Source organism: Macrobrachium rosenbergii, chromosome 12, assembly GCF_040412425.1.
Source record: "Macrobrachium rosenbergii isolate ZJJX-2024 chromosome 12, ASM4041242v1, whole genome shotgun sequence".
Lineage (NCBI taxonomy): Eukaryota > Metazoa > Arthropoda > Malacostraca > Decapoda > Palaemonidae > Macrobrachium > Macrobrachium rosenbergii.
Window position 1 is genome coordinate 71646051 of NC_089752.1, and position 13919 is coordinate 71659969.

Here is a 13919-nt window from a genome sequence, read left to right on the forward strand (position 1 = left end):
AAGGTTATGATCAAATTAAAAACCTTCCTGAGGTAAGGCATTACACTCCAAGTCATGTCATGTTAAGGTCATACAATACATCAGAGAAATGGGTACAAAGAGAAATTGTCAGGAAGATAGGTAATTTACATGATGATGTTAATGTTGGTGGGAAGATTGTAAAATGTCATGTTGATCAGTTGCAGTCATTCAGTACATATCATATAGAAGTGCAAGATTCAAATACCTCAGACTTAAGTTGGATGTACAAAGTGCTTACCAAGACGTTGAACCACCAACTGTAAATACAGAGGAAAACCTTGCACCAGCTCAGAACACACCTACAGTACTCCCTAACAGAATGAGTAGAGGAAAACCTCCTCAGAGATTAGATGTGTAAGTGTTAAGAAACGGTTGTGTTTCTTAGTCACAAGTAAAGGGGGAGGAGACTGTTGTGTATGTCTTATATGTCAGTACAAAATACATTATGTAATGGCACATGCAAGATATTTATGTAACGAACGTGGGAATACTTTGTTCAGTATGATGGTATTGCATCATGACAGTGCAATATTGCAGTTTATAAGTACAAGTTAATCTTATATTTAGGATGGAACCCTATATACAGACTTCCATTCTGTAAGTTCTACCTCATGTAGTAGGATAAGATTCCTTGTGTATTTAGCTTCAATGCTCATATGTTTGTATTCTATCATTTTATACGCTTATATACTTTGTAGCTTCTTCTACACACTGTAAGATGTCTGTACAATAAAGGACAGCTAGGAGAACATCTCTTCATTTAATCTGGTTACATCAACGTTATCGCCATTGTGACGAAGATGAAATACCCTAAGCCAGACTAACAATTATTTTATCCTCTTCCACAAGTAAGAGGTTATAATGAAAACAGTGACTAGTTATAATATATAACACCCAAAATGGAGACACTATAACACTGGCGATGAGGATGGGATGATTGTTAGTCTGGCTTAGGGTATTTCATCTTCAGTTTATATGGCTGGTACTTTGTTGTCAGTTAATAGAATACCAGAGCATTATACAAAACAATGTTATTAGACTTGTTAAAGAAAAGATACAATAATGCTGAAGACTACAAAATATATGAGGTCCCAAACAGAAAAGACAAAAATAAATCAATCAAAATTGCAAAGATAAAATTCAGTGGCCAAACCTTGCCCTTGAAAATTAAAATACTAGGATTAAACAGGGAACTAAGCCCTTACATTTCCAAACCCATGCAATGCAAGAACGACTGAGCTTTTTTGAATACTTTAAGGCAGTCTCCGGTTTACGACGGGGGTTCCGTTCTGACGAATTGTCGTAAGCCGAAAATCGTCGTAAACTGGAAAAATCATCGAAAATCCTAAGAAAACCTTACTTTTAATCCTTTGAGTATCCTTTGGGTATCTTGAAAATGACATAACCTGCATTTTTATTGAGTCTTTCATAAAAAACCCTCCAAAATTTTACCATTACACTGTTTTGAAGCCAGAGAGAGAGAGAGAGAGAGAGAGACTGCCTCACCACTTATCTACCAGAAAATGACCTGGAATTTCACAGAACTACATTGCTCTCCCATTTTTACTTTAAGTATCATCCTACATCAAATATAGCTTAAATTATTATCCTATTACTACTGTATTAATCTTTGAAATATATTATTAATAGCCTATCTTTTCAAAGTCATCGTAAACACTAGTACCCTTTTTCCAACCAGAGAGAGAGAGAGAATGAATTACCACTACGACTTACATTCAGCCATTCTTGTGCTGGCACGGGCGAGAGAGAGAGAGAGAGTTTATCTCTTTAATCTCTCGAGGAATGTTAATCCATTTCTCTTTACTGCGACTAACAACAAAAAATTGTTTTTTTCTTTGTCTTCCAAAGATGTAGGCTACCACTTTTACTAAGCATTTTTAAAGCACCATGAACACACACACACACACACACACACACACACACACACACACACACACACAGTGTGCATAGGTAAAGAGACTCAAATTAGCAGTAGGCTATCTTTTTCTGAGAGAGTGAAGGGCTGAACTTAGTGTCTATTTATAATATATCTATCCATTTCTCATTCTACCTTTTGGAGAGAGAGAGAGAAACTGATCTTCTGCCCTTAGTCTGCTTTGAAAATGCATAAATGTTGTAATTTCAGTATACTGCATTATTATTTTTCATCTTATTAATATTTGAAAATTAGCACTTATTATTAAGTAAGTCATTTATACATCATACAAACGTAGTTAGTCGTCATCTCCCACAAATTTGTTAGAAAAATCTTATGCAGTCATTCTCTCTTTCACGTCAGAGAGAGAGAGAGAGAGAGAGAGAGAGAGAGAGAGAGAAAACACTACGCACCCTCCTTCTAGTGTATGCAAAGCCCGTGAGGTACAAGCTTTGTGATTGGTTAAAATCCCATCCTTCCTGCCAATAGCATGTCGTCAAGGAGGGCGGGAAGGGGAAGAGGGGGTTGTTACAAGTTTTTTTTGGCTACTGTCAGTCCTGCCAGCCAATAGCGTATCGTCATGGAGAGAAGGGGTTGCTACGAGCTGTTATTGGCTACTTCTAATCATCCGAGCCGGTATCGTCATAAGCCTACGTCTAAGCAATAAAAAAAATTGTCACTCAAGCGATGATGGGATTTTAGTATATTTTTATGTTTATATACAGTAATCGATAGTTCTTTGAAGGATATATGCAGTACAGAGAGAGATGTGGGCGGTTGGACTTACTTAAATCTCAAAAGTGAAATTATTCGTGAATTATTCGGGGACAGAGAAAGAGAGAGAGAGAGAGAGGGAGAGAGAGAGAGAGAGAATGAAGTGATTGCATCGGTAAGCAGTTTTATGATTTCACGGGATTTTAATTAACTTTTATCGATACTTTGCTGTGGATACCTTAATATTAATATTTTAAAATTAGTGAATAATTTTTTCATCATAAAAAACGTATTTAGTCATGAAAATGAAATAAAAATCAGTAATTAGTGAATATTGCTCTATGAAAAAATCCGCGAATGTAAATTTTCTTCCGTCGTATGCATTGGACACCGAGTCATCCGAAATATTACCGTCGAGAATCATAAGAAAACTTTAATTTTAATCCTTTGGGTGTCTTGAAAATAACAAATCCTGCATTTATATTGAGTTTCTCATAATAAAAACCCTCCAGATAATGACCATTCTGCTGTTTTGGATGCACATTTCTTCCGATCGTCGTCGGACTGGCGCTGTCCGAAATACCGTCGAAAATCGTTAAGAAAACCTTATTTTTAATCCTTTGGGTATCTTGAAAACACCGAATCCTGCATTTATATTGAGTTTCTCATAATAAAAACCCTCCAAATATTGACCATTCTGCCGTTTTGGATGCATATTTCTTCCGATCATCGTTGGATTGGCGTTGCCCAAAATACCGTCGAAAATCGTAAGGAAACCTTACTTTTAATCCTTTGGGTGTCTTGAAAACAACGAATCCTGCATTTATATTGAGTTTCTCATAATAAAAACCCTACAATTGACCATTCTGCTGTTTTGGATGCACATTTCTTCCGATCGTCGTCGGATTGGCGTTGCCCAAAATACCGTCGAAAATCGTTAAGAAAACCTTATTTTTAATCCTTTGGGTATCTTGAAAACACCGAATCCTGCATTTATATTGAGTTTCTCATAATAAAAACCCTCCAAATATTGACCATTCTGCCGTTTTGGATGCATATTTCTTCCGATCATCGTTGGATTGGCGTTGCCCAAAATACCGTCGAAAATCGTAAGGAAACCTTACTTTTAATCCTTTGGGTGTCTTGAAAACAACGAATCCTGCATTTATATTGAGTTTCTCATAATAAAAACCCTACAATTGACCATTCTGCTGTTTTGGATGCATATTTCTTCCGATTGTCGTCGGACTGGTGCCGTCAGAAATACCATCGAAAATCGTAAGAAAACCTTATTTTTAATCCCTTGGGTGTCTTGAAAACAACGAATTCTGCATTTATATTGAGTTTCTCATAATAAAAACCCTCCAAATATTGACCATTCTACTGTTTTGGATGCATATTTCTTCCGATCGTCGTCTGAAATACAGTCGAAAATCATAAAAACCCTTACTTTTATTCCGTTGGGTGCCTTGAAAACAATTTATCCTGCATTTACATTGAGTTTTTCAACAGAAAACCCTCCAAAATTGACCATTCTGCCATTCTGGAGCCATATTTCTTCAGTCGGACCAGCGTTGTCAGCGTCATACCTGGAACATGCGTTGTAACCCAGGAAATCATTTTTTTATGAATATATTTGAAAAGCGTCGTAAACTCGGAACGTCGTAAGCCGAGACCGTCGTAAACCGGCGACTGTCTTTATTATTGTTTTTTGAAATTTTGCATTATATTTATTGTAAAGTGGTTTAATGTGTCCATGTGGTGGACAGTACGTGGCTCTGTATTTAATTGTTGATTTTAGCCCCGTTCAGTGTTAATTCTCAAATTGGGTATCAATAACATTCCATGGTCCTTTTTGTAGTTACTTTATTATATAAACCATGAGCCATTAATTGAGTATAACTGAAACAAAAGAAAAACACCTTTAGGCTAATGCCTTGAAGCTAGCATATCCACATGTAATATACAAAACTGGTAGGAGGCCATTGGTTATATCAAAGGCACAAGCAAAAACATATCAAAACAGGTACAAAAAAGGCATATTACAAGTAAATCAACATATCTTACCACAATTTTGGGGAATTAATCTCTTAGACATACAACATGATGAAATCCATGACAAACAAGTCACATTCATGTGCTTGAATCTGAGGCAGCAGTTGTTGTGATTGTTTATTTCTACCCAGCAGAGCGGGAAGTAACTCGTTCACCTTGGTAGAATGTATTTTTAGTATTGTTTCAAAACTCAGATATAACTGGGTATGCTAATGACAGTAACAATGGCTCCCCTAAATTGTGATAACAATTTAAACAATAACTATACTATTGGGGAATGAATATGAGATTCTTTACAAACTATAAAATCATAATATACTGGTTAGTCCATCCCATACAAAATAAAAATATACAGTACATAATGACTTAAGTGCTCCCTGATGGGGACTTCCCTGTTTTACTTTCCAATAACATTACAACTGAATGAATAGGCCTTTCTAGAATTGTAGCTGTCTTTTGGCGTTTACCATTTTCATCAAGAAAAGCATCTGCTACTAACAATTTAATTTTTCTAACATGGCCAGCTTCATCTGGGTTTGTTTCTACTATTCGGCCTAACATCCACTTATTGCGAGGTAGATTATAGTCTTTGATTAAAACAATATCATCAATTTCTACATTCCTTTGAGGCTTTGACCACTTTTGGCGAATTTGTAATGATTGTAAGTATTCTCTTTGCCACCTTTTCCATAACTGATTAAGAAGATATTGTACACGCCTCCATTTTTTCTTTGAAAACATGTCCTCTTTTACAAAATTACCTGGAGGAGGCAATACTACTTTAGACTTCAATGTCAGAAAATGATTAGGTGTCAAAGGTTCTACATTTAAAGGATCGTTCAAGTTATCTGTGGATAATGGTCGCCCGTTTACAATATTTTCTGCTTCAGTCATGAACGTTCTTAAAGATTCATCGTCTAAAATTTTACTATTGTTAGATAACAGTACATTCAAAATATTTCTAACTGATCTTATTTGCCTCTCCCATACACCACCCATATGACTTGCATGAGGTGGGTTCATTTTAAATGTTATAAAATCACATTGGTCCTTTAATAATTCACTTTTAATATTTTCAACATTCATTTCTCGGAGGCACTTTGCAAACTCTTCTCTTGCACCAATAAAATTACTACCTTGATCTGAACGCAGTTGTGCGCAATGGCCTCTTCTGCAAACAAATCTCCTATAAGCATTTAAGAAAGAGTCTGTACTGAGAGACTGGGCAGTTTCAATGTGTATTGCCCTAGTTGACATACATGTAAATAATACACCATACCTTTTGAGCTCTTTTCTACCTTCCTTAATTATAAATGGACCAAAATAATCAACTGCACTGTAAGTGAATGGAGAAGACATTTCTACCCTATCTTTTGGTAAATCGGCCATCTTCTGTGTAAGAGTATCATGTCTAATTTTTCTACAAGTTACACATTTTGATATATGTTTCGCTACTAAGGATGATCCACTTATAATCCAGTAACCACTAGATCTAATTTCATTTAAAGTTAAATTTCTACCTTGATGGTGTACTTTATTATGATAGTGACAGATTATCAGTTCAGTAATATGACTATTCTTTGGCAAAATCAAAGGATATTTTACATGGACATCAAAATTACTTCTGTGTAATCTACCACCCACTCTTATTAGGCCATCACTACAAATAAATGGATCAAGCTTGTACAAATTGCTAGATTTCCTTAAACATTTATCAAATTTGTTATTGCTTATACTCAACAACTGATATTCATATTGAAAAGCTTCTCTTTGGACTAATTTAATAATTGTAATTTCTGCCTTGATTAGCTCTTCTACAGACACATGAATATACTCAGTATATAATGATTTCTGTTTCAATTTATCAATAAACCTTTTACATAAAGCTAATGACCTTCTGGCACGTGTCCAATCTGAGAAGTAATTAAGTCTGGTAAGTATGGTAGCATAATTATTATCATTAGTGTTAATTGCCAGTGACACTTTCTTTAATTCTGGATCTTCATCTGCAACTTCAAATGAACATAAAGTTTCATTATCAGTATTATCATGTTTTAAGAATTCAGGTCCATGCCACCACATATTGTTACTAGTCAGATCATGAACAGACATGCCTCTTGAACATAAATCAGCAGGATTATCACTCGAGGAAACATATCTCCATTGTTCAGGTAAGGTGTGATTTCTAATTTGCGCAACTCTGTTTGCGACAAAAACCTTAAACTGTTTACATTGATTAGCTATGTATCCAAGAACAATTGTACTATCTACCCAAAATACTTCTTTACTAATATTGACCTTCAACTCCTTTTTTAAGAAATAACTCACCTTCACTGATACTAGTGCAGCAGTGAGTTCTAACCTAGGTATAGTGAAAGTTTTCAAGGGAGACACTCTTGATTTAGCCATAACTAACCTAGTATGTACTTGTCCATTTGCATCTGTCATTCTTAAGTATGAGCATTGACCATAACCCTTCTCACTAGCATCAGAAAAATGATGCAATTCATAATCTATGACATTCATGTTGGCTGGTTTATAACATCTCTCAACTTTAATATCTTTCAATTTGGGTAATTGTCTTAACCAGTTTTCCCATTCAGTAATAACAGTTTCAGGAATAGGATCATCCCAGCCAAGGTCTTGTTTACATAGGGTTTGCAAAACTTTCTTACCTGTAAGAATGAATGGTGATATCATGCCTAGAGGATCAAAAATAGAGCTAACTATGGATAAAACATTCCTTCTAGTACTAGGCCTTTGAATGGGTTTAACATTAAAATTAAACGTATCTGTTTCAGTACACCACTCCATACCTAATGTTCGTTCCACTGGCAATTTATCTTTCGTTAAATCAAGATTCTTAACTGATTGAGCAACTTCATCAGGACACATAGCCTTTAAAACTTCAGCATTATTGGCAACAAATTTGTGCAAATGGAAACCACCCCTTGTACATATCATCTGACTGTCCTTGGCTAAGTTTATGGCTTCCTCCACTGTAGCTACAGACTTTAAGCCATCATCCACATAAAAGTCTTCTTTAATGAACTCTGCTGCCTTTTCAGTATTTTTATCCTTAAATTTATCAGCAGCAGCTTTCAAAGCATAGTTTGCAACAGATGGAGAGCTTCTAGCACCAAATAGATGAACAGTCATCCTATATTGAACAATGTCACCATCTAAATCATGGTTATCAAACCACAGAAATCGTAAAAGATTCCTGTGTTCTTCATTTACTAAAACTTGGTGATACATTGCTTCTACATCACAAGTAAATGCAACAGAATGATTTCTAAATCTACACAAAATACCAGCTAGACTATTTGACAAGTCTGGTCCCTGAAGTAAACAATCATTCAAACTTACATTTTTATACATAAAAGAGCAATCGAATACTACTCTGATTTTGTCAGGCTTTCTGGGATGGTAAACCCCATGATGTGGCACAAACCAAACCTTTCCATTAGTTAGACATGTTTCATTCAAAGGAACCCTTTCAGCATAACCCTTATCAATCATATTCTTCATGAAATTTATGTAATCATTTTTCATGCTTACATTCTTCTGAAGCTTTTGTTTTAGGTTGGATAGTCTTTTCAGGACTACTAACTTATTATCTGGGAACTGAATATCACCTCCTTTGAGTGGCAATGGAATTTTAAACTGTTTATCATCAATAATCTTAATACCATTACTAACAATTTCAATAAACCGTCTTTCTTCTACTGACAAAGCTACCTCATCGTCACTAACATTACTTATGAAATCAGATTCAAACATCTCTCTGACATGATGAGGCTCATATGCTTCTTTTACTTTGGTTGGTACTGTAAAAATGTTACTTGATATCTTGGAATTTATTTCAATTTCTTCAACTACAGTTCTATTAACAACAACATCACTTTCTAAATTATTCTCATTGACATACACATTACCAATAATTCCCCATCCAAGAGCTGTTCTCTGACCATAGGGCTCATTTCCAGACCCAGGAATGATTTCTAAAGGTTTGACAGCTTTTATACAGTTTATACCTATCAACAGACCTATCTCAATGTCAGGATTATACTCTACTAGCCTTCCAGCAATTTTCTTGAGATGAGGCCATCTTAAAGCTGAACATTTTTTAGGGATTTGTGCTCTTCTTGCAGGAATAGTTTTTCTAGAGTAGACACATGGTAAATTTACAGTACTATTTTCATTTATGCCCTTAACTGATAAACCAAATACTTTAGTACTTTTTATAGCCTCTTCACCCAGCATAGTCGCTATCTTAATGACAGAATTTTGGCCATTGACACTCATAGACCTTAGGACACTTTCTTTGATAAAACAAGCATCTGACTGATCATCCAATACTGCGTATACCATGACCTTATTATTTGTATTCCTATGGCTTAACCAAACTGGTACAATCATTGAGTGAACATCAGCTGAAAAATATCTGTTAACATTAATTCTATTAGCTACAGCCTGTTCTTGTTGGGTATCACCAGAACTTGGTTTTTTATTCAAGGTTTCATCGTGGAGAATTGTTGGGTGCCATCTCTTGCATTTAATGCATTTCCTTGGTCTTTTACAATACCTTGAATAATGACCAACCTTGAAACAACTTCTACACATTCTTTTATCTGTCAAATATTGGTTTCTTTGAGCAAGGTCAAGTTTTAAGAACTCTGGGCATTTTTCCATATCATGGTTTTGTCTACAGTAATAGCATGTAAATCCTACATTCATTTTACTCTCGGCTTGTTTTTCATTTTTAGATTTATTTTCACCAGATGCAGCATTTGTAACATTATTAACTTCATTAAATTTAGTAGCAAATGACATACGCTTTGCAACCCTACTTTGTGGTTGTTTTTCTTTAGGTGTAAATACTGTATCTCTAATGTTAAGTGCACTGTAAGATGATGTTGGATTACATGCCTTATTGGCTTCATCTCTTATGAAACTTGTAAACTCTCCAAAAGATGGATATTCCTCTTCATCAATTGTGATTCTTTTAGTTACTATACAATTCCATCTCTCTGCAATTTGAGCAGGCAACTTCTGTAACATAAGTCTGTTTTCCTTGGGATCGTTAAGAATTGCTAAGTACTTTATGATTCCATGGCTGTTTTACAGTGTTCTAAGAAATCAGAAAATTTCCTCAAACCTGGACCATCATTAATTGTAATCTTAGGCCAACCTTCAAGCTTGCTTCTAAAGGCATCAGCAACAATAAATTTATTTCCAAACCTATCATGAAGTATCTTCCAAGCCTTGTCGTAAGCCTCTTGGGTGCCAAAAGAAATAAGATTATCAATGGCAGCTTTAGCCTGACCATCCGTATATTTACCTAAGTAGTACAATCTTTCAGCAGCATCATCTGTTTTAGATTCAATTAATGTAATAAATGATGTTTTCCACTGAGGGTACTTCAGCAAATCTCCAGAAAATACCTCTGGTTCTTTAACGGGTAAATTGTCTTTACGTTGCCTTGCAACAAACAAGTCGGCTAATTTCTCTAAGTTCTGATTTTGAAGATTAGCAAAACCTTTTAAAATATCCCATTGATAAACTTGACTGGACTGTATGTTATCATTATTGTTAATGTTAGGTTGTTCACGAAAATCTGCCAGGGGTTCGTAAGTGTGTTGCCTTGGTCTAACATCAGGTTGTGTATTGCAAGTGAAGGCATTTTTGGAATCTACTATTAGCCTAGGTTCATCTTTTACCTCATGGGATGCCTCATCTATAGTACTACAACCTAGCCTAGGCTCATTTGGTATTTTGAAATCTGAGTTCAGGTTTGTTTCTTGGCCTAGCCTGTGTTTACTTGGCTGTGAGCGTCCTATGGGCTGGTAATTATAATTATGGTCTAGCCTTGGTTTCCCTGGTTGTATGAAATCTGTTGGAAATTTAAACACCTGAGCATTTGGATTTAGATCAGTCATTGCCTTTATTTCTGCCTTCTTTTTGTTTAAATCTTTGTCTATACTATCTAAACCTCCAGCAACGGAAAGGGTCTTTTGTACACTGGAACCTGACAATGAATAATTTACAACTCTACTATCTTCAAGATATCTGTGCAAGAGACCTTCTATAGGTTGGTTATTTTCACCTAACGGAAAACTCAAGCATGACTGTGGATCTGCTTCATCTTCTTCCTCTAAAATTTTATTAACTGCACGTATCTCAGCATTAGTGGCTTCAATTTCTTTGTCAATTTCTAATTTCTTTAAATCTGCTCTAGCCTTTTCCATCATGTCATGGTATTTTCTTTCTGTGCCTAACCTAGCCAGTTTTGTGCTAAGTTCTATTCTCTTACTAGAAACACATGATGATTTACTTACACTTGTATGATGGGACCTACTAGATGAAGACTTTGACTTTAGAGAGACATTTGACATTCTATCTTCATGTTCATGTTTCATTTTTTCTTTTAACATGGTTAACCTGGTGTGACTTTCATAGCATATTTCCTTGTAATTATACTCTAAACTCTGTACAATGTCAACTTCTGGTATTTCTGATTCTTTTACTTTGGAGAGAGTTATGTCAATATTACCTAATTCTATTTGAAGCCTATTTGCAACATCCTGTAGTAGGCCTACATTACATTCATTTTTAGAAAGTGCCAAATCTGCTTCCTTATTTATTTTGCACAACAATCTCTTTTGTTTTTTGAATTCATCAACCAGAAGATCAAAATTATACATCTTACCTTTTTCTGATTGCACTCTCACTCGTTTACCCACACTAGGTGACATAGGCCTAGGCCTAGGTTGCAATAAAAGCAAGTCTTGCTCCTCATCTTGGCCTAGATGTTGATCTTCATGTTTCTCTTGTTCATTAAGCTCCATTTTGTCTTCATTCGTAGATTTTTCACGTTGCCTTCTATGTAGGTAGGTGAGGTTAGGCTCCTATTCTTGGGTTCATCACTCCTTATCCGAATTGTGTTATCTTGTCCATGTGGTGGACAGTACGTGGCTCTGTATTTAATTGTTGATTTTAGCCCCGTTCAGTGTTAATTCTCAAATTGGGTATCAATAACATTCCATGGTCCTTTTTGTAGTTACTTTATTATATAAACCATGAGCCATTAATTGAGTATAACTGAAACAAAAGAAAAACACCTTTAGGCTAATGCCTTCGAAGCTAGCATATCCACATGTAATACAAAACTGGTAGGAGGCCATTGGTTATATCAAAGGCACAAGCAAAAACATATCAAAACAGGTACAAAAAAGGCATATTACAAGTAAATCAACATATCTTACCACAATTTTGGGGAATTAATCTCTTAGACATACAACATGATGAAATCCATGACAAACAAGTCACATTCATGTGCTTGAATCTGAGGCAGCAGTTGTTGTGATTGTTTATTTCTACCCAGCAGAGCGGGAAGTAACTCGTTCACCTTGGTAGAATGTATTTTTAGTATTGTTTCAAAACTCAGATATAACTGGGTATGCTAATGACAGTAACATAATGTGATCAATAGTTATAACTATTATCTTGTTTAGTTTGTTTATATTACAAGGGCCTTTATTAAGGGTGTTTAATCTAGACTTTAGTCTACTCAAATTACATGCCAGTGTGTGCTTGGTTTGATTTAAGAGAGATAAATTATTAGACCACCATGGAACGGGGGATATATTAGGGGTTGAAGAAGTTTTGGGGATCCATTTACCTGCAGCACTGATTACAAAACTGGAAAAGAAATCATTTGTGACATTATTGTTTTGATTTAATGGGACGGGAGGGATATTTCTAGTTTGTAAATTGTATTTATCCCAGTCAGCTTTCAGTAAGTTATATTTTATGGGAAATGATTGTTTTTGGATGTTCAAATAATTCAAAACAATTGGAAAGTGATCACTAGCATATGAGTCGTCTAGGACATTCCATTCCAGTTTTTCAATTAATTCCAGTGAGCATAATGAAATATTTATTGAGGAGAAGTTTAAATGAGTTTTTGAGAAGTACGTTGGTGAATCACTTTCATTCAGGCAATGTAAATTCTGAACATTTATGCAATTCTCAATGTTTGAGCCGGCAAAGTTACTAGCATGTGCGCTGTCCCACAATGGATTATGGGCATTAAAGTCGCCTACTATTAGTAGGGGGCCATTTACATTATTTAGTATTTGTGGTAAATCACTAAAGTTTGAGTTAAAATTTGGCTGATTATATAGATTTAGTATAGAGATAATTTGATTGTCTGGCATATGCAATTTGATTGCAGTTATTTGATATGACAGTGATGTAATATTTAAGGGTTCATAAGTTGAATCATTATGAACATATATAGCTGTTCCTAGCTTGCCATCCGCTATTGGTGAGTGGCAAGCTAATTATAGTTTCTAAAGTTCTTAGGAGTTGTACCAATATGCTGTAGACATACGCAAACAGGTTTATGTTCCTTTAGTATTCTCTGGATTTCGCCTAGCCGAAGCCGAGTAGAAAATCCATTCATGTTCCACTGATTTATTTTATTGGTCATTGTTTGCTGGGATTGGCGTTAGATTTTGTATGTTAATTGAAGATTTAGCTATATCCTCTAACATTTTAAGGGAGTTTGTGTTACTTTGTGGTTTCTTTGCAGCTAGGTTTGATTGCTGAATATTTGATGCATTGATCGGTTCTTCTTCATATTTCCTTATTAGCCAATCTATTTGAGTTTTGATCATGTTTTTCTTTAGTTTTAAGGATTCTGAGCATAGTTCGCCATCTTGATGGAATGTTAAAGGGCATTTTCGGAACCTAGTAAAGTTATTTATGAAATTTTGGGTTATATTTTCATTTTTGTTAGGTAAACGATTGTAAGTAATGATGAAACACTCTTGACATCCGCAAGATAAATCATGTTCCAAGTGTTGAAGGGATGGTTCTAATCTCTGGGTCCCAATTATGTTTCCATTACTGGATGTTGAAATATTTTTGTTAGGAATTTCTGGTATAGGTATATTGGATCTCCGATGTGCTGGTATAAGATTTTGATTTGAATTTTTAGGTTTATTATTATTATTATTCTTTGGTCTTGTTGAGGGTTGATTTGATGTGGTTGTGATTTGATTAATTTTATGGATTTTTGATTCTTCAGTGGGATGTTTAATTGAAAGTTTCTGCATTGATTTTGGTGATGAGAATGCAGAAGAGTTAGTTGATTTATCCATATTTATGTTTATTATGAGTTGTT

The 13919-nt window shown here is 35.1% G+C and overlaps 1 protein-coding gene across 2 annotated transcripts; it reads right to left on the bottom strand.

Annotated features, from left to right (window-relative positions):
* Positions 1–4427: 4427 nt before the first annotated feature.
* Positions 4428–12232, bottom strand: LOC136843726 (uncharacterized). Of its 2 annotated transcripts, XR_010854656.1 has the most exons (3): positions 11995–12232; positions 4739–11830; positions 4428–4573 (listed from the first exon to the last, which is right to left on the bottom strand). XR_010854656.1 is itself a non-coding variant. In XM_067112361.1 (2 exons), exon 2 carries the CDS (start codon positions 9788–9790, stop codon positions 5093–5095), a length of 4698 nt encoding a protein of 1565 aa, XP_066968462.1. In that variant the 5' UTR covers positions 9791–11830; positions 11995–12232; the 3' UTR covers positions 4620–5092. The 2 variants fall into 2 exon arrangements, 1 of the variants encoding a protein (XP_066968462.1); XM_067112361.1 differs by lacking the exon at positions 4428–4573 and having other exon boundaries at positions 4620–11830.
* Between the last annotated feature and the right edge of the window lie 1687 nt (positions 12233–13919).